Source organism: Ipomoea triloba, chromosome 5 (genome assembly GCF_003576645.1).
Source record: "Ipomoea triloba cultivar NCNSP0323 chromosome 5, ASM357664v1".
NCBI classification, from domain to species: Eukaryota; Viridiplantae; Streptophyta; class Magnoliopsida; order Solanales; family Convolvulaceae; genus Ipomoea; species Ipomoea triloba.
In genome coordinates this window covers 28,934,496-28,957,874 of record NC_044920.1, presented here as the reverse complement: position 1 = coordinate 28,957,874, position 23,379 = coordinate 28,934,496, and the positions used below count along the sequence as shown (strand labels likewise).

At 35.9% G+C, this 23,379-nt stretch overlaps 3 protein-coding genes across 3 annotated transcripts; 2 read left to right on the top strand and 1 right to left on the bottom strand.

The window, feature by feature from the left end:
* The first annotated feature begins 1,681 nt into the window (after positions 1 to 1,681).
* LOC116020944 (MLO-like protein 8) lies at positions 1,682 to 7,320 on the top strand. Its single transcript, XM_031261517.1, has 14 exons — positions 1,682 to 2,242; positions 2,944 to 3,001; positions 3,088 to 3,293; positions 4,124 to 4,240; positions 4,727 to 4,787; positions 4,909 to 4,997; positions 5,258 to 5,332; positions 5,511 to 5,599; positions 5,712 to 5,761; positions 5,845 to 5,885; positions 5,991 to 6,164; positions 6,322 to 6,357; positions 6,471 to 6,538; positions 6,656 to 7,320. The coding sequence occupies exons 1-14, from the start codon at positions 2,111 to 2,113 to the stop codon at positions 7,119 to 7,121; spliced, it is 1,662 nt and encodes a 553-aa protein (XP_031117377.1). The 5' UTR covers positions 1,682 to 2,110; the 3' UTR covers positions 7,122 to 7,320.
* Positions 7,321 to 10,073: 2,753 nt separating this feature from the next.
* On the bottom strand, positions 10,074 to 13,329 carry LOC116020943 (plant intracellular Ras-group-related LRR protein 4-like). Its single transcript, XM_031261516.1, has 4 exons — positions 12,083 to 13,329; positions 11,001 to 11,914; positions 10,721 to 10,902; positions 10,074 to 10,456 (listed from the first exon to the last, which is right to left on the bottom strand). The coding sequence occupies exons 1-3, from the start codon at positions 12,723 to 12,725 to the stop codon at positions 10,756 to 10,758; spliced, it is 1,704 nt and encodes a 567-aa protein (XP_031117376.1). The 5' UTR covers positions 12,726 to 13,329; the 3' UTR covers positions 10,074 to 10,456; positions 10,721 to 10,755.
* Positions 13,330 to 17,976: 4,647 nt separating this feature from the next.
* LOC116020532 lies at positions 17,977 to 21,941 on the top strand. The gene is made up of 8 exons (XM_031261002.1): positions 17,977 to 18,079; positions 18,193 to 18,337; positions 18,931 to 20,098; positions 20,612 to 20,716; positions 20,832 to 20,894; positions 21,074 to 21,226; positions 21,336 to 21,407; positions 21,888 to 21,941. Exons 1-8 carry the CDS (start codon positions 17,977 to 17,979, stop codon positions 21,939 to 21,941), a joined length of 1,863 nt encoding a protein of 620 aa, XP_031116862.1.
* The last annotated feature ends 1,438 nt before the right edge of the window (positions 21,942 to 23,379 follow it).

Sequence of the window (23,379 nt, the reverse complement as noted above, 5' to 3'; positions counted from 1 at the left end):
GTTCTCCCTCACCCCTCACCAGTAATGCTCCCGTCTGCCCTCCTATTATGCTATTATTACTCCGTCCGTCCGTCACATGATTAGTATAACTTCCGTTATCATTATTTTTATAATTTTCCTAAAATTATATTATAATATTTCGTATGTGTGATATTATCCATGTCCTTGGAACCTCACAGTTCCTCATGCGCACCCAAAAAAAAAATTCAAAAGATTGGCGAACCTGAAGTGATTTGGCATCTGAGTTGGATTTCAAGAATATCAAATCACAATATTATAAGTTTGACTATTTAATCTTTATAAGAATTGTTTAATTATTGACCTCCTCATTTTGAGCGAATCAATTATAAACAATTTAAGTTAATTTATTTCTTTGTGAACTTTTACCGCCTAAAATAACAAGACATACTTCATTCAAATTGTCTTTCTATGTAATGGTTACAAATTTTTCGTAATTTAAAACAAAAATAAGAGGAAGAAAATTAAATACTTTTTCCTTCGGAATTAAAATATTCTTCATGTGAAAACATTTTTACCACAGTCAATAAAAATATATTTCTTTTGAGTAATAAATAGAATATTAACTTGCGTATTTATAAAGTTTAAGACATACTATGCATGCCTAATTATGTGTAGCTTTCGTTTCAATAAAGAAACTCTTTTTGTTGTTTTTTTTTTTTGTTTTTGTTTTTAATATTATTCACTATAATGGATATTTACTTGTGACATAAAGATGAAATTGCCCACTCTGATGCAACATTCCAGTCCGATAATTTACTATTTGTATGATAAGCATCAATTATCACCTGAAAAAAATAGTTGGTATATTCAAGAATCATTTTAATCGATTAATATATTTTTTTAGTAAAAAATGTAATATTATTATGCCTTCACTCTTAACACATTATATTTGTAGTAATATTTTTAATGGAAATGTTCTATTTATGAGTATTAAATTTTCAGTGAAAAGTATTCTTGGAGTACATATATTAGATTTGTCTTACCTTAGATAATCTCACATAAAATTTTGTAATTAAAAAAAAAAAAGATATGGTTAATCTTGTATGAAAATATCTCGCGCGAGACTTGTAATACTTTTTAGGTAAAATGCAATATTTTTCTATACCCACATAAAAAGCATTACATTATAACTAAAGAATATTCCATCTATTACATGGGATGATTTTCAATACCCATCAAAAAATGAAAATGTCCAAATACATATTCGAATTTGGCAATATATATAATTTGCTTTAGTTGGTCATTTCTAAATTAAAACCATTAATAGACCATACATTCACCTCTAAAGGCATGTTCACACATGAATATATATATATAATTAATAAAAATAAAAAAATGCAATTCTAACACCACACAAATGCAACATTTTTTTTATCTTGTCTTAAAAGTAATATTACACATATTCTTATTTTTACTCTATATTTATAGGACACATTTTGATTTATTTAAAAAATTAATTTACTTATATTCTCATTTTTACTCTATATTTATAGGACACATTTTGACTCATTTAAAAAATTAATGTACTTTTTCCCTTCCATTAAAACGGGCATTACAAATGGCACGTCTAAACCCACGCGGTAGACCGTCTTCCACATTTGTATGGGTGGGCTCCGGACATATATTTGTTTATTAACGCAAAAATCATGGAAAAAATATTTTTGTGTCGTAAACCCGATTCTTTGAACGGGTTATTTCAACTCGGCACCACTCCCCCACCAACTAGTAAAGTTTTGTGTATTTATTAGAGCTTAATATATATGTATAAAAAACGTATACATATTTCCAGGATTCAATCCCCTGCAGTTTCTTTGCAGAAAATGTAGTACATGCATTTGAATAGATCTATATAAATTTGTCTGTTTATTTTACGCGTCGTGGAATAGCTAGATAAACCCATTCTTCTGCTCAGCCTGTATCCAGTGGTCTGAACCTGATTTTGTCTGTTTCTTCAGATTGCATGCCCAAATTTTTTTTTTGGTTTCAAGATTGGGTTTTTCTGGAGTTTCATTGAATTGGGTGACCCGGGTTCTGATTTTTAAGGCGGTATAGTCTGTTTACTTGGTGGTGGTGAGTGTGGGAGGGAGATATGGCAGGTGGGGGTGGAGGTGATGCCTCAAGGAAGATTGATGAGACACCTACGTGGGCTGTGGCTGTTGTCTGTACAGTTATAATTGTCGTCTCTATTGCGCTGGAGAAGATTCTTCACAAGCTTGGAACGGTATTTTTGCTAACCTGGCAGCTTAATCCCTAGCACCCCTTGCCTTGCCTAGTTGTGTTTATCTGTTTGTTGGTTATGTTTTGGTGCTAAATTTGTTGTTGAAAGCTCTGTGATGAGTTTTCACTTTTTGATTGGTGTCAATACAGAAGTTTGCCAGAGCTATTAGTGCTTTTTTCCTTGTTGGCTGCCTTTCTTGTCTTTATTTGTTTTTGGTTTGCAAGAAAGGGTTGTTTCTTGATTTGTAGTGAAATCTGTTTCTTCAGAAGTTAAACTAACGTGTGAAGTGACTGTTCCCACATGTGGAAATTTTGTGGTGGTGGGATTTTTCATTTGGTTTCATCATTTTGACTTGGTCAACATTTCCTGGACTTATGGTGTATGGATTGAACAGTTTCTTGCTTGTTTTCTGGTTTGATCTGTGTTGGTACTGTAAGTTTTATGCAATTGTTTATCCATTGTGTTCCTATTCATAATTGCAGTTCAGATGAATGGAGCTATAGTAATGCTGCCGAGATTCCCTTTCTTTCCTTGATTGTGATAAACATGGAATGACTTCTTTTGTAATTTGTACGATTCAAAAACTTTATGCCCAATCGAAATGGCAAGAGAATGTTGTTCTGCAAATGTTGGAGAGCTTAATTAATCTTCCCTTGGGTTTTTTGTCGTTCTGATGATTATTGACACGAATAACTTTTGTCCAGTGGCTCACAGACAGGCACAAGAAAGCTTTGTATGAGGCATTGGAGAAGGTCAAAGCTGGTAAGCTTACTTCCATCATCATCTTACACTTCAACGGTTCTACCTAGACTTGGTTTCTTTGATGGACATCTCCCTACATTTTGCAGAATTGATGATTCTGGGGTTTATCTCATTGATCCTTGTATTTAGTCAGTACTACATCGCTGGAATATGTATTCCAATGCATGTTGCTGACTCAATGCTTCCCTGCAAAAAAAGGTCTGATTCTGCTGAAGAAGAGGAACACCATCGGAGGCTCTTATCGTTGGAACGCCGAATTTTATCAGCTGGTAAAGAACTTAAATGCAAAGAGGTAAGTATATTTCCCACTTTTAAATTCAGAAAAGGCTGTATAATCAAACAACTCCAAACATGATAAGAGTAAAGACTAAAGATGGCAGTCTTATTTGAGGCCCGTGCTAACCAACTACTCATCTTTGGATGAAATAACTAGACATATTAATTTGGTTGGATTTGTTTTGTGGCCTGCACTTAAACGGAAATTTTTTTTTCCATGAACTCCTTTATTGATGGAACTGGATGCAATTCATATTTTAAATGATTAAACTATCACTTGTAAAGTTTAAATTTCTATGTGAGAATGTGTTCATCTCCCTGTATTGCATTCCCCCTTCTAAGGGGCGTTTGCAAACTTGGAATTTAGTCTTACTAACATTTCTTTTTGTACTTTTGAGGGGGTTGGGGATTGAGCTGTGATCTCTTACTTAAAGTCACTGGCTTGTACTTTTCGAATACAAAGTATTTATATTTCTAACAGTCCCTGCTTAGCCTCTTTGAATAGCCTATGCCAGTTTACTTAGTTATTGTAAAAATGCTTTTGTTATCAAATATCAAGTGATTATCAACTAAATGTACAACTAAAAATGCTTTGGCACAGTTTAACTTTACTAGGATAGCTTGTTGTGCCTAGCATTATATAGCAATCAAAACTGCTCTGCTGCATTTTCCTTAGTATTCTATTTCTTTTATCAATTTCTTTACCATGATTCTTTGCTTCATTTTCCTGACTAAGACCAGTTGCTGCTCCTCTTTTGGATATATGTTACTGTCTTACCGATAAATACTTATGAAATTATGTTATTCTATCTCTCTTTATTAAACTGATCTCGGTATTTCTAACAGGGACATGTGCCTCTCACATCTGTTGATGCGCTGCATCAAATACACATCCTTGTTTTCTTTTTGGCAGTCCTTCATGTAATTTATAGCGCTATTACCATGTTGCTTGGAAGATTAAAGGTAATTAAGTATGAAATCTCTTATTTTTGATTTTTTCTTTTAAATACCTTGTCTGCCATGCCCATAAGTCCAGAAATCACTTCATGAGTAAACTTGGACACAAAACACTATTGTTGGTCTGAAGAATGCAATCAATTTTTTGCAATTAATAATATGCCGCCTTTGCATGGCTGAAATGGTTATAAGCCCTTTGTAAAGCTCAGACATGATTTGTTGTCTATCATATTAATTCTCAAAATTTATTATATTCTACTGAGAGCCTTTCAAAATTTTGGATACTAAATTTAATTCTTTTAAATAAGTAAAAGAATGAAGGCTTAAATTTGTTAATAGGACTGAATGTTTATTATCAAGGTGGACATACTGGTACTAGAACTGTGATTGGATGCTCTTTAACTACATGATATGTACCATTTCAAACATAGATGTTGTTGGTCCTTGTTGTATTACTTGAGTTTTCTGAAAGTTTGAAACTATGTTCTTCAGATTCGTGGATGGAAACAATGGGAGGAAGAAACTTCAACTCATCATTATGAATTCTCAAATGGTGTGTCACTGCATTATTTTAAAAAAAAAAACTCTGTGATCTATCTCACCATCCTATTATGTTTTTCCTGCACTTCACATGGTGTCTCACTGGCTTGCATTGTGGAATTTGGAACTCGCAGATCCTTCAAGATTCAGACTAACTCACGAAACATCTTTTGTAAGAGCTCATACGAGTTTCTGGACCAGGATTCCGATCTTCTTTTATATTGTAAGACACATTTCTATGGTGAAATTTATGTTTGATCAGCTGATATTTTTACATAAAATCGTCTAGTTCAATGCTCGAGGGAAATGTAGAATAATGTTCAATTAGGACACATGTATGCTGGTGCAATTACTCTCTGTATTTATAAGTTCTCATGCCTTATGAGGCCCAAATTCAGATTAATTTTTCTAAATAATGTTTTCCCTTCTTCAGAAAGACGTGTTTCCATTGGAATCGAATTTTTACTGATTTATCTCTTGCAGGGATGCTTTTTCAGGCAATTCTTTAGATCTGTAAACAAGTCTGACTATATGACCCTGCGCAATGGCTTTATCAGTGTAAGTTTATAATTCCACATTTCTCTCAATCCGTCTCTGACTTTCCTATTTCCTTCTTCGTTTCATTTCTATTCCTCTTTCCCAAAAATCAGTAGTTTTCTATACACAGGACGTAAAGATGTAGAAAAATATATCTATCACCGTGATGTTTTTATGATTGGAAATGCTGCTTATGTAGGTCCATTTAGCTCCGGGAAGTAAATTTAACTTCCAGAAGTACATCAAGAGGTCGTTAGAGGATGACTTCAAGGTAGTTGTGGGAGTCAGGTAATCATACGCGCTCTCTCCTTTGTATTTCAAAAATTTATGATTTCAATACTGTTCGATCATTAAATTCTGTGTCCTAAATCAACTCATATTTGCTGTGTGTTGCTGGCAGTCCCGTGCTTTGGGGGTCCTTTGTGGTTTTCTTGCTCCTAAATGTTAACGGTAAGCTATCCTTTAATAATAAGCTCTTTCGCGGCTACATTTTTGCCTGGCTAAGTACATCTCAAACATTTAATGCGTTTTAGGTTGGCAGGCGCTATTTTGGGCATCCATCATTCCTTTAATTGTAAGAATTCTTACTTGATTTACAGCTCTAAAAGAGTTCATGAGGGAAATTAAAGATGATCTGATTGGTTTCTTGGAATTGTTTTTTTTTTTTTTTTTTTCTCAGCTAATTTTAGCTGTCGGGACAAAGCTTCAAGCTATTTTGACCAGGATGGCTCTTGAAATCTCGGAAAGGCATGCTGTAGTTCAAGGAATCCCTCTCGTACAAGGCTCAGACAGATACTTTTGGTTTGGTCGGCCTCAATTGGTTCTTCACCTCATCCATTTCGCCTTATTTCAGGTACTGTAAGCCTCTTGTTAGGATACATGATCATAAAAATCATTTAAAAATTGTCGATTATACAGAGGCACCATTAACAACAAATAATATGTCTGCTTCTAAACCCAAAGTAAAGGAGTGTGCTAATATTATGTGATATTTGTTGTCAATATGGCAGAATGCATTCCAAATAACGTACTTCTTGTGGATATGGGTAACATTTCTCCTCCATTTATCAATTATTGGAAATTTTACTTCCTAAATGAAGTTTATTCGTTCTTTGTGCAATCACTGAAGCATATTATGATTTATGTTTATATTATATAGTATGAATTTGGAGTGGAAAATTGCTTCCATGAAGATCTCGGGCTGGTCAGTGTGAAAATTGGCTTAGGGTATGTCTTATGCATTTTTCTCTAGTAAAATTCATTCTACATCGCGAATTATCTAAACATTGAAGCTCTGTGATCAAGTCTGCTGATAGAGGAATGAAATCGACCGTTCTATTTCAGGGTTGGAGTGTTGTTCTTATGCAGCTATAGCACGCTGCCGCTATATGCCCTTGTAGCTCAGATGGGTTCACGCATGAAGAAATCCATCTTCGACGAGCAAACGAGCAAGGCGTTGAAGAAGTGGCACATGGCGGTAAAGAAGAAGCACGCCAAGGGAGAAAAATCTCCAACCAGGACCCTCGGTGGAAGTACATCGTCCAAAATGGGCTCCCCTCTTCGCACATCGAATAACCCCTCGCTTCACCGGTTCAGATCTCTTGGTCTCCCAACCCGGGCTTACCCTTTGGAAGACGGGGATTCTGACCCCGAAAATGATCCATCGACGCCTATGACAGCATCGAATAATAGTGCAGTTATACAGGTCGACCACGCGGGTGAAGAAGTGGAGCTGCATGTACCTCACAATGGAGTGGAGACGAAGAACGAAGACAACTTCTCGTTCTCAAAGCCCGAGCCTCAGAGGTGAAAATCGATGCTGGTGGGTAGCTTCTCTGCACTCCCAACTGTGAGAGCTAGAACACATTGCTCTGCATGTTTTTTTGAGGGAAATGTCATATATAGTTGCAAAGATGATATGATAGGAAGATGTGTGTGAGGTTTTACATTGATGTAGTCTTTAAGATGTCATCAATATAAATGAATGATTTTTTTTTTTTTGAGTACTATTGACTGTGTGTTACAATGTAGTATCTGTTCATAGCTACTTTCTCAACAAAATGAAGCACAAAGAGCCAATATTACCGCCACTTTTTTGAAGTAAACACAATTATCACACGTTCCCATAGTTATTGGCATACCTCATGGCCTAAACCCAAACCATTTAATGTGTTTAGGGGTAGCAAACCATCCAAATCATCATACCTCAATGATACTCATATTTCTCTCCATAGAGCCTTATCCTTGCCTATGGAATATTACTCCTCAATAGGTTACGTTATTCCTCAGTACTGTCAATTGTGTCCATCAAGTAATAGAAAGTTTTGGTTGAGAAGGTTTAATTTAAAGCTCTCACATTCAAACTCCACTAGTTTATGTATAATCTCCACTTTATTTATATCATAGGAATTTAAGATATCTTTCTTGAGAGGTGTGGTCCCATATTAAAAAATATTGGATCAAATTTTCTTCTATCTTCTAAATAAATGTTAAACTTTGCAGGCACAATCCGATCTAAATCTATATTAGTCTCATAGTGGTGGGGATACTGAACCCTGATGAGTGTTTCACCTTATATTATTATGTAACATGTATAGATAATAAGTCTCCATGTTATGAAATTGAATAATTTTTTAATCAATATCGAATAAAATTAAATTATAAAATCAATCACTATATTTTTTATTATTTGTATAATAGGTATATTTATATGTATTTTTCATATCAAAATTTTTTAAGTGATTAAACTGTTTCATATCAATATAAATATAATTAATGGATAAAATGTCATTTTCTAAAAAAAGAAGAATTATAAACTCTCCGTTAGGCACTTGGGCCAATAGACTATATTCTATAGAGGAGGCGATTTTGACGGAAGGATAACGACGTCAGTCTGGTATGGCATGCTGTTGTGTGTTTGGTGACACGTAGGCAATAGACAATGACAGGCAGACAAGAAGATGGACCCCACGCCACTCCTCTCTATTGGCTCGCCCCCTGTTTTGTCACGCTTCTGCTCTGGTAAGTGGTAATTACCACTGCTTTAATCAAATCGCATTTACTTAGTAATATTATTAGTACACTTCTTTTCTTTAATAATAAAAGAATCTTTGCCCATCATACCCTAATCAATGCCATACCTAATACAATATTAATCACTAACTTCACATTAATAGTAATCATATTTTTTTTTACTCTTATCAAATATTTCTTTGTGTGATACATATATTATTTTCAACTATTTCAAATTCAAAATCACGCCAAATGACTCTATCAAATATGTTATTTTGTTCATAAGATTTGAACTATTTCGTTGTCTGATTCGAACCCCCTCTTGTATAAAAAACTAATTCTATTACGTTTCCACTAAGACTCAATCTCACGACCTTTCATTTAGGAGAGTCAGTACATGTCACTTAACTACAAGGCCATTGACAATGTTTTTCATCTTTATATTTGTATGAAATAACAATTTCACTTTCCCAATTGTAAACATGAGTATTATTGACTCTTCATCTTTTATGAGCTGCTGGTTTTATTTACTCTTTATACATGGTGATATTTTTGATGGTTTTGGTTATCCGACTTGGTTAACAAAGGCTTTAATGATTTAGAACGAAAAATTATAATTTTGTCTCTAAATTGATCAATAAGCTCCACATGTGTAATGTAAATGTGATAGACTTTAATATATAGTCTCTATTGGCAAAGTATCAAAACCACCAATTTACAAAAAAAAATAATAATAATAATAAATTGAAGGCTCTATAAAGTCAATCCCTAATGGATTGAAATTGTTATCTTGTATAAATACATGGACGGAAATATTATTTTTCCTTATAAATATAGGTATAGTAATATTATGTATTTAAATGATCAAAATCAATGAACAGATATACATTAATCAAAATGTCTTTTTCCACTTCTTTAAATAATTTTTGAAAATAAAGTAATAGCAAGTGATTGGTGTCATTAGACATTTATCCAAACATATGAAAACCGTTTATGGCTGAAAATTGCGTAGTTGAAAAAAAAAACACCAAAATCGCAATCAATAATATATAATACTCCGTAATATTGTTGTCAAATGACATGTTAGTAAAAAAAATTTCATTGACATTTTGAGAAGGGTATGGAAATTTGTATTCTAATTGCAATTTTCATCATTCAATTAAGGCTGCCCAACCACCTCGGAAGACGAGTAGACTCAGCACAGGGAGTTTGATCATGAATGTCATGTTTGATGTTTGATTATCACAAGAAACAATATTTTTAATAAAAGATTAATGTTCCATTTTCATAGTCAAACAATTTTAATAATTTTTTTTTTTGTTATATTCTCTAATCGGTTACTTCATTAATAAAATTCAAACTCAATTTTTATTTTCTTTATCAGACCACAATATGTCATTTTTAGGGGTACCTTAAAGGTGACTTAGTTTCTAAGCAGACCCTAACTGTAGGAGACACATTTAAGCTCGTCCGCACCAAACTGATCCAATTAAAGGACAAAGTGCTGGTCAGATTGATTAATCCATTATTTCACTTATAAAATTCAAACTCGAAGTCCTATTTAAACTATAAATTGTGGTATCTATCCTTATTTTTTTGGGTGTAGTCCAGAATTTCCACCGTCTCCTCAATTAAGGCACCTCTATCGAGTGAAATAACTAGTATCTATCCTTCATTAGTTTGTTAATTTGATCATTTTGGGCATATTCATTGATTAATTAATATTGTGATGATATACATATACTCGGTATTTTGAAGGAGGAGAAAAAAGATTCATTAAAGTGGATAAGGCAGTACAAAAGATTGAATTACAAAAGTGGAGATTCCAATTAAGATCCTGTTGTGCACGCACAGGCACAGCCGCCACACTTGAGGTCAATTGTACAATCTCATTTACAATCATTCATCAAATTAAGGATACAAAGTGAAGATAAAGCAAAGACAAGAATAACAGATATTAAACAAGGACAAACAAGAAGCCTTCAGTTTATGTGGCAAACTGGCAACAACCTGGGAGGGGGGCCTTATCTGGAAACAGCAGCATCAACATGTGATTCCCAACAAAAATATAGTTTAAGAATTCAACCTGGCAACTTGTCAGATCTCTTACAGCCCAACCACAGCTTGTATTTTCTGTACAGATGCAGAACAAAAGCATGTGAGGCATACTCTTAGGCATGTTAATGCCATCTTTTATGTTAATTTAAGGTAATTGGTCATTTATCAGCCATTGCCATGAACTAAAGAGAAATGAGAGGTCATGAGATCGAGCCTCAGTGGAGGAGGCGATGACACTGGCTCTGGCTGTTTATGCTTTAACAGGTTGAGAAAGTATAGATGAACAGATACTACAATGTAATAAAGTCAGTTGTATTCAAAAAAGGAGAAATGACTTACCAACAGCATATATGGTGTGTGTCTGCACACTAACACTAGGTTTTTACATATTCAACGCGCCTTTGTTTATTGACTCGTGAGCGGGAAAAGAGCTTCTGAGCCCAAGATTTCTTTTGCTTGACCGGTTGCGCTGCCTTCATGTTCCTCATTGCATGAAGATCGGCCATGTATTGGACAACAGCCTGACAACGAGAAAACAATGTGACATACACAGTGGAAAGGACCAGAAAAAGAAAAAAGTATAGAGATAAAGTTCAGAAAGCATGGAAAAAGAAACTACCTTTGCGCCTTTAGCAACTATGTCTGCTGGGGGGACTTCCAGGGGGTTTCCTTCGGTTTTTAGGACACTCAACTTGGACAACATTCTAAACGAGTCTGGGAGGACTCTTATCTGATTATTACTAATGTCCAATTCCTCGAGCATCTCAAGGTTGCCAATGGATCTTGGCAGAGATTGGAGGTCTGCGAAATTGTTGCTAACGTTTAGCTTTACCAATGTGGTAGCAAAGCACATACTCTCGGGCACAGATTCAAGCTCATTGAAACTAACGTTCAGCTCTTTCAAATTCTCCATAGACGCCATAGTGGTAGGCAGTTGCCTCACATTATTGTAGCGCACAGACAGGATCTCCAACGTCTTAATCCGTCCCACGGCTTCAGGGAGGGCTTTGAGCCGGTTATAGTCTGCACGAAGCTCCACAAGAGAAGAGCATTGACCAATAGTGTGAGGAAGTTCCTCGAGATCATTAGTTTCCACAATCAATCTTTTGAGACTTACTAGACAACCAATCGTCTCCGGGAGTGAAGAGAGCATGTTGGAACTCAAATCAAGTTCCTGGAGGTTGACCAATCTAGCAATAGAAACAGGCAACGATTTCAAATGGTTTCCACCAAGGTCAAGCGAGATCAATTTGAGAAGATCTCCAACGGAATCTGGCAGCTCTGCAATTCTGTTTCCACTTAAATTTAGTTTCTGCAACGATGCAAGACCCCCTATAGTAGTCGGTAAAGCAATTAGCCGGTTTTCGGATAAATCCAAAGTGATCAAACTTGATAGCTTCCCTATAGAATCAGGAAGCCATTCAACTTGTTCAGACAATTTGCTCTGAAGATTCAGATCTAGGGTTCCTTTCTTTGCTGACACTTCAATCAAGCTTGCAAGTTTTATCAAGCTTAGTTTTTCACCATCATGGCCTATTACAATCAGAGACAAACTATCAATCAAAATCATCATTTCACCTTAATTCACTACTTCAAAAATCTTTTTGTTAATCATCACTACATAAGAATAATAGCAACTCATTCAGATATCCAGTAAGAGCTTAAATGCAGAAAAAAAAAAAAAAAAAAATTCATACTTACTTGAGCTACTAGAAGGCATCAAAGTGGAATCAACAATCTTGGGAATTGATGGGGCATCTGAATATCGAACAACTCCAATTCCATCCACATGGATAGCGGATTTTGCCTTAGTTAAATAACTGTCGTCTTTACTGAACAACTCAGAAGCTTTAAGCGGCTCCCTCTCGTTGTAAAAGCTAGAAGTGGTGGCAGTGGTGGCCGGAGAGCCGAAGCTGCTGCCGGAGACGGAAGCGGAGTTTGTTAAAGACAAAGTGCTGGAATCCGTGGAAGAATTTGAGGAAGGATAGATGGTGTGAGAATTGGAAGGCAAACATTTAGAAGCTCTCTGAACCAAATCGTCGAACACCAAGTGGGCATTCTCGAGGTCCAACAATTTCAACGCCTCCCTCTTCTGCTCTTTGCTCTGAAACTGAACCATACTCCTCTGCATCTCCTGCAACACCTTGAACAGCTCCTCAGGAACATCTTTGCCTTTCCTCTGCCGGGAAATCGTGTCGATTTTCAGCTGATCCTCCCTCTCCACGTTCGCAACCAACGACTTCGCCGCCTCCACGTCATCAATCCCCGGCCGCGCCGGCAGGGATCGATGAAGCCTCATTATCTCTTCCACAACCTCCTCAATCGACACCGCCCTAGTCCCCATTTTCTCGCAATCAAACTAAAATCCCGAAACCACAAACAATATATAAACGCTTCACGAGAATTTCAAACAAAGTTTTCTAATTTGACGAACACACAAGAACAGAGTCGTATTTTGACTTTTCAAATCGGACCCGTGCTAGAAATGAAAACCCGTAATTGAATTTTCTTCCGCCGAGGTTCTGGTCTTCTGGAACATCCATCGCCCATCGTTTAACACGATTCAAAAGCTGAAAGGCAGGACAAATCAAAACTCTTGTTTTGGAGCTAGCACTTTTTTCAGGTATCCTCAAAGGATTACAGAAATGCAAGAAAAAAGAGGAGTGATGGAAAATCCGAGGAGATGAAGCATTTATGTTTGGGGTCTTTCATGGATTTATGGGGTTTTGGAGGGTTTTAATATATTATCCATATGCATATGCATATAAGAGACTGGAAAGCTGATAATCCGATCAAAGACACCGTGAAAGCGGCGGCCGGCGATAGTGACCGATCGGTACGGTACATCGGGTTTTCAGAAAGATGAGATCAACGCAGCGTCGTCTTATACTTGACCCAGATTTCCAAAATACCCTTCGTTGAAAACAAGAATCACGGAAATGCCGCAGCAGTTCTAGAATGTTTGAGAAAAATAGATTTTCGGAGACTTCCTTCGTTTACAAGTTAGTAGTGACAGACAATGCTAAACACGATTCATTTTCGTTAGGATTCAGACAAAAAGAAAAAAAGAAAAAAAGAAAAAATTACTCTTCTCGTGTGATTTGCATTTATTAGATGAAGAAAATAGTAAGAAAAATGAGTCATTTTTGTAATAAATTATTAATTATAATGAATAAAATAAAATACTTTTTTTTAAGGGAAAACTTCAATAAACTCAAATAATTAAATGTTCAATACAAGACGGAATGGAAAAAAAGCCAACTGTGTGACCAGATTGAGAATTTGTAGCTCTAGTCAAAACATGAGCAAGTTTGTTCATTGATCGAAAACATACTAAATAGGCACTGATTCAAAGTGTTGTTTGAGAGACTACATTGACTATGAACTCTTCCTGCATAAGAATAATCAGGTAAATTACCGTTTAGTTACAAGAATAAAAATAGATGATTTTTTTTTTAAAAAAAATATCTTTTAACTTGAGTAATAGTCTAATTCAATTATTAACTAATTTTTTTTTTCATAAAATCATTTTAAATATACCATAAAAAGTAATTAAATCTAAAAGTTACTCATTTATCACGTCATCGTTGATTTTATGTTTTTTTTTTTGGTACTAACGTTGATTTTATGTTAATTAGACTTCTACATATATTATTATTTATGTATAACAACTTAAAGCGGTAGCTCAAGTGACATAAGAGCTTTTTTGGAGGAAGCATTCCAAAATAACTCGAATTCGATTATTACAAATGACAATTCCTTTTGGATCAGTTCTTGAATTGTGACAATTAGTCGGGACCTACATCTATTTTAATGTTCAAATCGTCTAGATTTGGACTTGTAGACAAAGGCCACCTTCGTCACAGATGAACAAAGATGACCATGGTTGCTCTTATTACCTCTGAGATGAAGGGTGGCTATAGAGCAGCCATCGACAAAGGGTATGTAATCACTAATCAGTGATTGTCTTTGTCTCAAAGTCAAGATTCGAACATATGATATTAAGATTTGGACCTCTATCATAAATTCATACCTAAACTTAATAAGATAGCTATGGATGTTAAGTCATTGTCATATTTAAAACAAACAAAAAAAAAAAAAGTATATAAGAAATTTTTTTTAAGTAATACTGACTTTGTTACAATTTAGTTGGCTCCAACTTAGCAAGTAACCTTGCTATTGAATAGGTAACGTTTGGTCTAAATTGTTTTTATTTTGTTTTGATATATCTTTTTTTAAAGTTAAAAGGGTTCAATTACACTACTTACTTGACATAATAAATTTTTATGGCACTTTGATTTTTTTTTTTTTCAAAATAGAATAAAAACCTTTGATCATCTACTATAAAAAAGCTACAAGCTTTGGAAAATGAAAATGGGAAAAATCTTTCTGCCCCAATACCGTTTTGCATAATTGGCTAGAGAAACATTAAGGTTGCACGATTAGTGTGTTGTCTTTGGAATTTTAAACCCTCGGTTATAATTATTATTTTATTTATAGTAGTCTATGTTTTACTACGGAAGAAGTATCATATCTCATTTGTATTACCAACACAAATTAATTATACTTCACATTTTATACTCTCTCACTTTTACTCTCGTTTGGAGGGAGTAAAAATAAAGAGTAGAATTTGAGAGTATTTTCCTAAATATAATGCACCACTAGAATGACGGATTGAACGGAGACTCACACATTTTACAACCACCTTACCTTCTCTTCCATAACATACAATAATTCTTGGAGCTGAGGGAGAAACCCTGCAACCATGATCACAGAAGAGCTATTCAAGAAGCGCTTGATCGCTTTCTACTCTAGCTGGAGAACCCATAAACAGCTCTGGGGACACTCCGATATCATAGTCGTCACCACGCCGGCACAGGCCTCCAGTTCATCACCATCCCGGGACTTTTTTTTATGGCTGTTCGAGGAAGATCTTGCGGGATCGACGGCGGTCTTCACCCCATCTTCCATTTTCTTTCTGTGCCCGGAGAAGAGCTTCTCTGGGGTGCGTAATTTGGGGGACTACGCAATGGGGGTGATGAATATTCCTGTATCGGTGGAACTACTACTTAACCCTGATGAAGGGGTTTCCAAGTTGGATTCGATTATTCAGTGTAGGAGGCAAAGGCTGTTCGCTGCTGCTCTTCTTTGCACATTAACTGTTGGATGTATTGACGATGAGATTCCCAGATGGAAACTTTTGTTGAGCTGCTTGAATGGTTATTTTTATTTTTGCCACTACATGATTGCGGGTGTGAGTCGCGGGGTGCGGAAGCTGATTGTTCAACAGCACCAAATGCAATGTTATAATGAATCAGAAGAAGAATTTAAGCTTCAGCTTCAGCTTCAGATTCAGCTTGAGACAGCAAAGAGAGGTGGGATTAGGGAAAGATTGTTATCTGTTCCTAGACAAAGGCTGACATTTTTGTATTCCAACTGGAGGAAATACAGAAAGGAATTATGGGGAGACTCCAATGTTTTGGTGATTACCTCAGGCTCAAACCGTCCAGTATCGTGTAGCTTCTTCTTGTGGTTGCTTGGTCATGAATTCCCAAACACAACAGTTGTATTTATGGAGCAAGCAATTTATGTTTATTGCCCAATTGAGAGTTTACCAAAACTTGGTGCTTTAGGATCGTATTTGACAACAAAAGAGGTTCCTGTTTCAATCAAACCCAACAAGGTTGATGAAGATGAATCAGAACAACTGTTAAATTCTTTATATGCTGCTGCTACTAATGATAACCCTTCTTCTTCGTCTTGTGTTATTATTGGTTACATTGATGGAGAAGTTCCAAATTCTTCAAAGCTGTTTGAGAATGAAAGAAGGTTCCAAGCAACAAATGTGATAAGTGGTTTTGTAAAGCTTCTTGAGGAAGAGGGAGAAGGATTGTTGAAATCACTCCAAACACATGCTCAGAGTTATAATAAGGAGGACATAGCTGAGGAGGAGCAGGATGGCATTCAAAATTCTCGCTCATCAGATGATATCATTGAGGAAGAGGAACAAGAAGAACCGAACCACATATTAGCCAATAATAGCAGCAGCAGCAGCTGGAGAAGAAGGTATTCCTGAATCTCATCTTCAATTCCTTCACTAATTTCTTTCTTTTTTCCTCCTTTAATTTGCATGTATTAGTGAAGTATATGATTTAATGATTTAACGCATGCATGCACGCATGTTTTCATCTCATCTAATCAGCTGGATCAGCAGGAGGGAGGTAGCAACTACTGATGATGCATCATCTTAAACTACACCCACCCTTCCTCAATATAATAATAATAATAAATATTATTATTATTATATTACCTTCAATTATTGCTAGCTAGCTTAGAGCATCCACTATAGGAGTCTTTTTTGAGTTTTTGGAATAGTAATGGATGAGGGAAGAAAGAGAAGAATAGAGTTTATTTGCAAGGGGAGGAGTGGCCAATGGGCCCCACCGACGCAGAGCTGCTTGACGGCCACTTATTGCGCCCGGTTAGCCGCCTCACGACAAGACCTTTTTTTTTTCCTTAAAATATGATTTGTTTTTTTCTAGCTCACATTTTCTATTTCCTAATCACACTTACAAAAACTTCTCAAAAACCACAAAATGTATTCACTATTAAGGATGTTCTTAAAGCATCCTTATCAATGGAGTTTTTTCTCAGTTGTTAGGAGTTTTTGTAAGTGTGATTAGGAAAGAGAAAATAAGAGGAGGAAAAAATAAAAACAAATCAAATTAAAAAAAAAAAAAAAAAAACTAAAGTTGTTAGGAGCAGCAGAGTATAGCAAATTATTTTATTCAACTTTTAGTGTACCATTATCCCTCATTTACAGAAGGTTCCCTCCTTACCCCTCTCTGTTCCGCGCAACTTCAGTTTTCTTTGAACACAGTTTAACATAAATGCAGTATCAGTCATGACCCATGGTCCACGATGGTCCACGGTATAACTACTGGGAAGAAAAAACTACATACAATGTGATTACAATAAAGTAAAAACTACAATAGGATTACCATTTTCTGCATAAGAAATGGTAAACACTCTCCCTCCATACTATGCAATATACCGTACAACACAAATACATGACTTATTATTATTATTATTATTTGAAAACTGAATACATGACTAATTAATTAGCTATTAATTAGATAATGCCCTAGGAAGTTTGCCAAGAACAAAGAGAAGAGATCGTGGAGAAATTGAGAGAGAAAGAGAGAGAAGAGAGTGGGAAGAAAAAATTAGAAATGTTGTATTCCGTATCTGTACTTTCCTTTGGCTCGTAAAGCAAGGAAAACTAATGACAAACATGGAGAGATGCAGAAGGGGTTTCACGACCAGAGACAATTGCGAGACATGCCAGGAGAGGCAGGAAGATGATAATCATATCTTCAGGGTGTGTAGAGTTGCGGATAGCATTTGGAAAGGGATTTGATGCGTTGTTTTCAACCAACATTCGGGAAAATGTGTTGTCCAGAACCAAAGCAGACTGAAGTATTTCTTTCACATGATTATCATGTGGTGGCTGTGGAAATGGCGTAACGAAGTCGCTTTTGGGGGCCATGAAAAAAGAGTTTCAACACAAAGTGGAGTGGTTAAAAATGCAAGAAATGGAGATCAGGAGAGCCTTTGCTAGCTCCTCGAGACAGGGAAACCCCGGGGACATACGTAACAAGATGGATTCGTTGGAAAAGACAGACCGATTCTCCGTTGGTTCTTAATGTTGATGGATCATTTAGAGGAGAGGATACACTTGCAGGAGGAGGCGTTGTCCTCAGAGACAAAAAATGGTAGATGGATTGATGGTTGATCTTTCTCATTCCAAGCCATCAACCCTCGGGAAATTGAACTGAGAGCGTTGGTGCAGACTGATTGCAAAGAGATGGAAAAGGCTCTTAATGATACCAACGAAAGCAATCATCAGCTGGGAGCTAGCCCTGAAAGTTTGTTGCAGAGAGTTAATTCGCAGAAGTGGGTGCACGGTGGTTGTACATGTCTTCCGTGAACAAAACTTTGTTACTGATTTTTTGGCTTTGCTTGCTCCTAATAGGATGGAGCCTTGTATTATTTTTGCTTTCCCACCCATGGCTGCGATACTCTTGTGTGTAATGATCAAATGGGAGTTGTGAGTGCTGAAAACATAGTAGGTCGTTTGTTAATTTCTTATCCATCAGCCTGGGTTCGCCCTCCAATTTGTATTTTCCCAAAAAAAAAACATCCCTTACAAGCTGAATTGAATTACATTTATAATCGGAAAAACAACTAACTGCTTGGACACAAAATGATGTCGTCGGACTAGGCCAATTGCCTGGTTAGTTGCTGAGCTCGAAGTCTTGAACGACTTCGCTTAAAACCACCAACCGTCCCAACTGTCCTACCATCAAAAGCTACGTTTTGGGCTGTGATCATTCAGATGTTTATTTCCAGCTTAATTTTTATTTTTTTTATTTTGGGAAAAGGGAAGGGCGAAGCCCCCGAGAAGCTGAATGAACCCTTCAAAAACCCCCAGCCCGCTTATTCTTTTTCCAAGAAGGACTCACCCACCTTCTTGTTTATTGTTTCAGGATGGCGTTTTCTCTGAAGAACTTCATGGGAGAAGATCAATCTTTTTTCTTTGAGGTGGTCACCGACCTCTTCTCCGAAGACACAGGAGTCTCTCGTCCGGCGGATTCCCTCTTTCACGCGGCCATGGAAGAATATACTGATGTTTTGGCCATTAGACTCCTCGTTGCCATCAGGAGGAGCCCGGAAAAGATACGAAGATTTCGTTGTTGCACTCTACTGAGGCGTCTTGTGGAAGGAAAATGGTCCCACATCCACCTTTCTTTTCAAGAAAGGTGCAAGGAATTGTTATTTCAGTTACTCAGGCGGGAACAAGAATGGGACATACTCAAAGGGCTGTGTGCATGTGTGTCCATCATTGCCTCCTCCCAGCAGTGTGAATGGCCAGAGTTGGTGGATATTATGTTCGAATGGCTATCCCCCAAAGAAAAATCGGTAGCAGGTATCTTATTCTCCCAAATTATTCCTATTCCTAAATGGTGGGATACCTTTAGACCCGCAGCTGGCAATTTAGGTCTAGCCTTCTACTCCATGCTGAAGGAGGCATCTGCAGATAACAGAACCAAAACCGCAATCGCGGGTGCTGCAGCAAAACTGATGTTGCATTTCCATACTCCAAATCATTTAGAGTTGTTGGCCGCAGTGATCAGCGTATTTGGGGGCCCGGATGTTGTTTATGATGAAGATCTTGCGCTTAGTGCTCTTGATGCACTTAATATCTTGGGTAGAGAAAAGGTAGAGCTGTTCACACCTCGTATTATGTCCTCCTTGGCAAATGAATGGTTTCCCCCGGAGATGAATAATGAATATATGAGACACCTGATAGTGAAGTTATTGATCACGGTTGGTGAGGGCGGTGATCAACATCGTGAAATGATTCGGAATTTTCCCAGTTATGCAATTGAGGAGTTATTCACACAGTTGCTTCACGTGATTTGGGTTGAGGATGACATTTCTTGGGATGTTCATGAAATGGGTGCAGGCAAAATGCCTATGTCCTCTTCTGCTGACCATAGTTTGAGGAGACTGGCAATGGTACTGGGGCAAGATCTAGTTGTGTCTTGTCTGGCTAACTTGCTCCCAAATTACTTTAATGACAATGATTGGAAAAAGCGTTACACTGGAGTTATATCCCTGGGTTTAATTGCACCCAGCTTGATCCCCTCAAAGGTGAGTAGCTAGTGACAGACAATACATACCTACTTACCTCTTATTAATTATTAATTCATTCCCTTTCCCTAGTAGTTAGCTTAAGTTCATGGTTGGTTCATTATTATATTGTTGTACATGTTTTTTTTTTTTAATCAGGGGTTAGTACGGAACCTGAAACCTTGTGTCAAAAAAACAATGGAGCTAATAATTCATGATCGGGTCCTTAGTGTGTGCTGCACAGCTCTCTATACATTTTGTGAAATCTCAAAGTGGTTAAAACCTTATTTTCAAGAAGAATGTCATGAAGAGGTTATCCTTGCTTTATTAAAAGCCATTGCCAACCCCAGACGGCAGGTAATTGTGATAGATAGATAGATAGATTTCTCTCCCTCGATCACCACATCTCTCTCTCACTAAATTTAATTTAATTTTATTTTGCAATATATTAGCAAGGTTCATGGAATCTCTGATCTGTATGTGTGCTTTTTCCTAGCTGCTATTAATTAAAATCTATATATATTTTTTATTTAGACACATGCAACAATAGCAATGTCATCCTTCTGCCAGAATGGTTGTTCAGATATATTCAAACCATACCTGGATAAAATGCAAAGGGGATTGTGTGTGCTCTTGGAGGTAATGTGGCATTAATTCAAATTGCATGCTTTCTAAGATGTACGTCGTCCATTATATTAATTTTTTGATTGGAATGGAATAATTGTTAACACATTTTTTTTTCTCTCTAGTCCAGACACCAGGAAAGACAATAGAAGCAGCATTGAGTGGGTTAGCCTCATTAGCTGAGTCAGCCAAGGTAACTAATTCCACATTAATTAATTAATTATAATATAAATTTATTTATTTCATCCATCTTTCACAATATAATTAATTAAGCTAAGGCCCGCAGGATTAATTAATGTTAGTTGTGTCCTACTAATATAAAACTTTGGTGGATGGTAACCAATCTCACTTCTAGCTTGTGTGAATATGCAGGATGATTTTCGACCATTCGGTGACACTGTTATAGACAAGCTAAACAATTTAAGATCAAAGGAAGTTTCCAATCGCATGCTAGTTGCCAAAATCCTACACTGCATCACTGTGGTTGAACTGGCTGTTGGAAAAAGTGTAGTCCATGTTGAAAAGGTAACTATATATATATATATATATAGTAAGCTAATTAAATTAATCCTTTTAATTAATTGGTTATATATTCATGTATGCTAAATGCTAACTTATCTTTATGTCTTGCAAGACTTTTATGGCTCTTCAAGCACAACTTGTAGGTGTTGATACGGATGATGAAGTGAAATGTGTTTTGTTACAGGTATGTTATATGTAATTTTATTTGGTCTTGACTTGCAGCAACGTAACTCTATCTAAAATATGTACTATATATATATGTCCACAGGCGTTGGCAGAATTATGCAGAAAATATTCATCAGAGGATGACTTTCTTCCTTTACTGAATACTTGTATGCCTTCGTTGATCGAAGCCACTAATCTGGAAGAAGATCATTGGTTTAAACTTTTAACTTTTCATAGCTTAATGATAAATATAAATGTTAATTTTAAATGTGATAGATGCATGTGTGGAAAGCATGCCATAAGCCATCAGTTTAGATCATGATGCATGCATGTGTAAGCTAAGCTAGGTTTGTACGTACTATTTGTCTGTCTATCTGTATAAAAAATGTTGCTTTTTCATATGCTCCATCTAGCTAGCTAATATATGGCTGGAAAATTTGTCTTCAATTCATTCTATTCTTTTGGTAATATACATGTACGTACATCTTCATTCTGATAGGGGGGATTGCCAGCAACAAGGCATTATTGTGAGGAAGATTTGGTTGGCCATTGATACGGTGTCCTATATTGTTATACACGGAGGAATACATGAGTGCGCGTTGGAGGTATTCTTAGCTAGCTAGCTAGCTAGCAATATAATGAATTGAAGTCTATCAGATCAGAGAAATAAATTAAAAATAATGACTAATATATATATATATATATATATATATATATAATGCTTGCACGCAGGTTTTAGATGTTGTAAGTCCAATTGCCAATTTCAAATTTATTGATAAAGAAGTTAGAGTACTTGCAATATCAGGTAAGCATAGCTTTGGTGTTTCCACTTAGCTAATAATATAATCACAGATTATTGACTATATATGAGCTTTATCTAAACTAGCTAGGTCTAATCATTCTATGTAATGTTCAAGCTTTGTATGTATGTATGTAGTTATATAAGGTTTAATAATTAATTATTTGATCTATATATGTTTAAACATTATTTTATTGTACGTACTGTAGTAATGCCCGAGCTACTGCGATCAGCTGTTACTACTGCGGAAAATGAGCATATCGTTACTTTGGCTAATAAGACCATGATCCCAAGGTTGATTGAAGCCTTAGAGGTAAATTATTATATTAATTATCTTCAATTCAATTCTGAAACTGAAAATTAGTATGTAATGGACATTATATATATAACCCTTTAATTTAAAGATGTATATACATGAAATTGCTTGCTGCTGCTTCTCATAGGCACCATACTTAGAAGTTCAACTACAAGCATTGGTGGCACTGAATAAAACCATGGAGGTACGTACGTTTTTTTTTTTTTTTTGGAAAGGTAAATACGTTCTTTCTCTTTCTTTAATTAATTTCTTTTATTTTAAACGTACATACTACAGTAAGTAGTAATTAATGTATGTTTTTGAAATACGTATGTATCTTATATATTTTTTTGCAGATTGCTACAACTAGTGCACCTGATGATAACCAAGCAATAATTGAGAGCGTATTGATGGTTCTCTCAGAATGCTTCACCTTTAAAAGAGATAGAAAATTAATCTTAGCTAAGTATGGCAAAGACTTTAGGGAGCCTGAACTGGCAAAGGAGGAGGAGGAGGATGATGTTTGCAAAGAAGCAAGTGTTTTACTTCCTTTAATTTTGATCGAATATATGAATTGAAGCATATATTGATTGATTTGCTGCGCATGCATGATGCATGCATATATGTATATATATTTATTTTAATTTGAACGTAACACTATCTAGTGTGAAATTTCTTTGTTTCTAATAAATATTTTGAAACATACAGGTTCTTAAATGCTTGAAATTTTTGATAGGAAGGCTTTATGAGCAAAATGTCATCCCCAAAATTGCTTATGTAAATAATATGTGGGTACGTCACTTAGCTTCCTTGCAATTCAGATCATATCACTTATATAATTACTAGCTACTATCTTAATTAATTTCGTAGCTTAGCTCTAATGTTTCCTAATTAGGA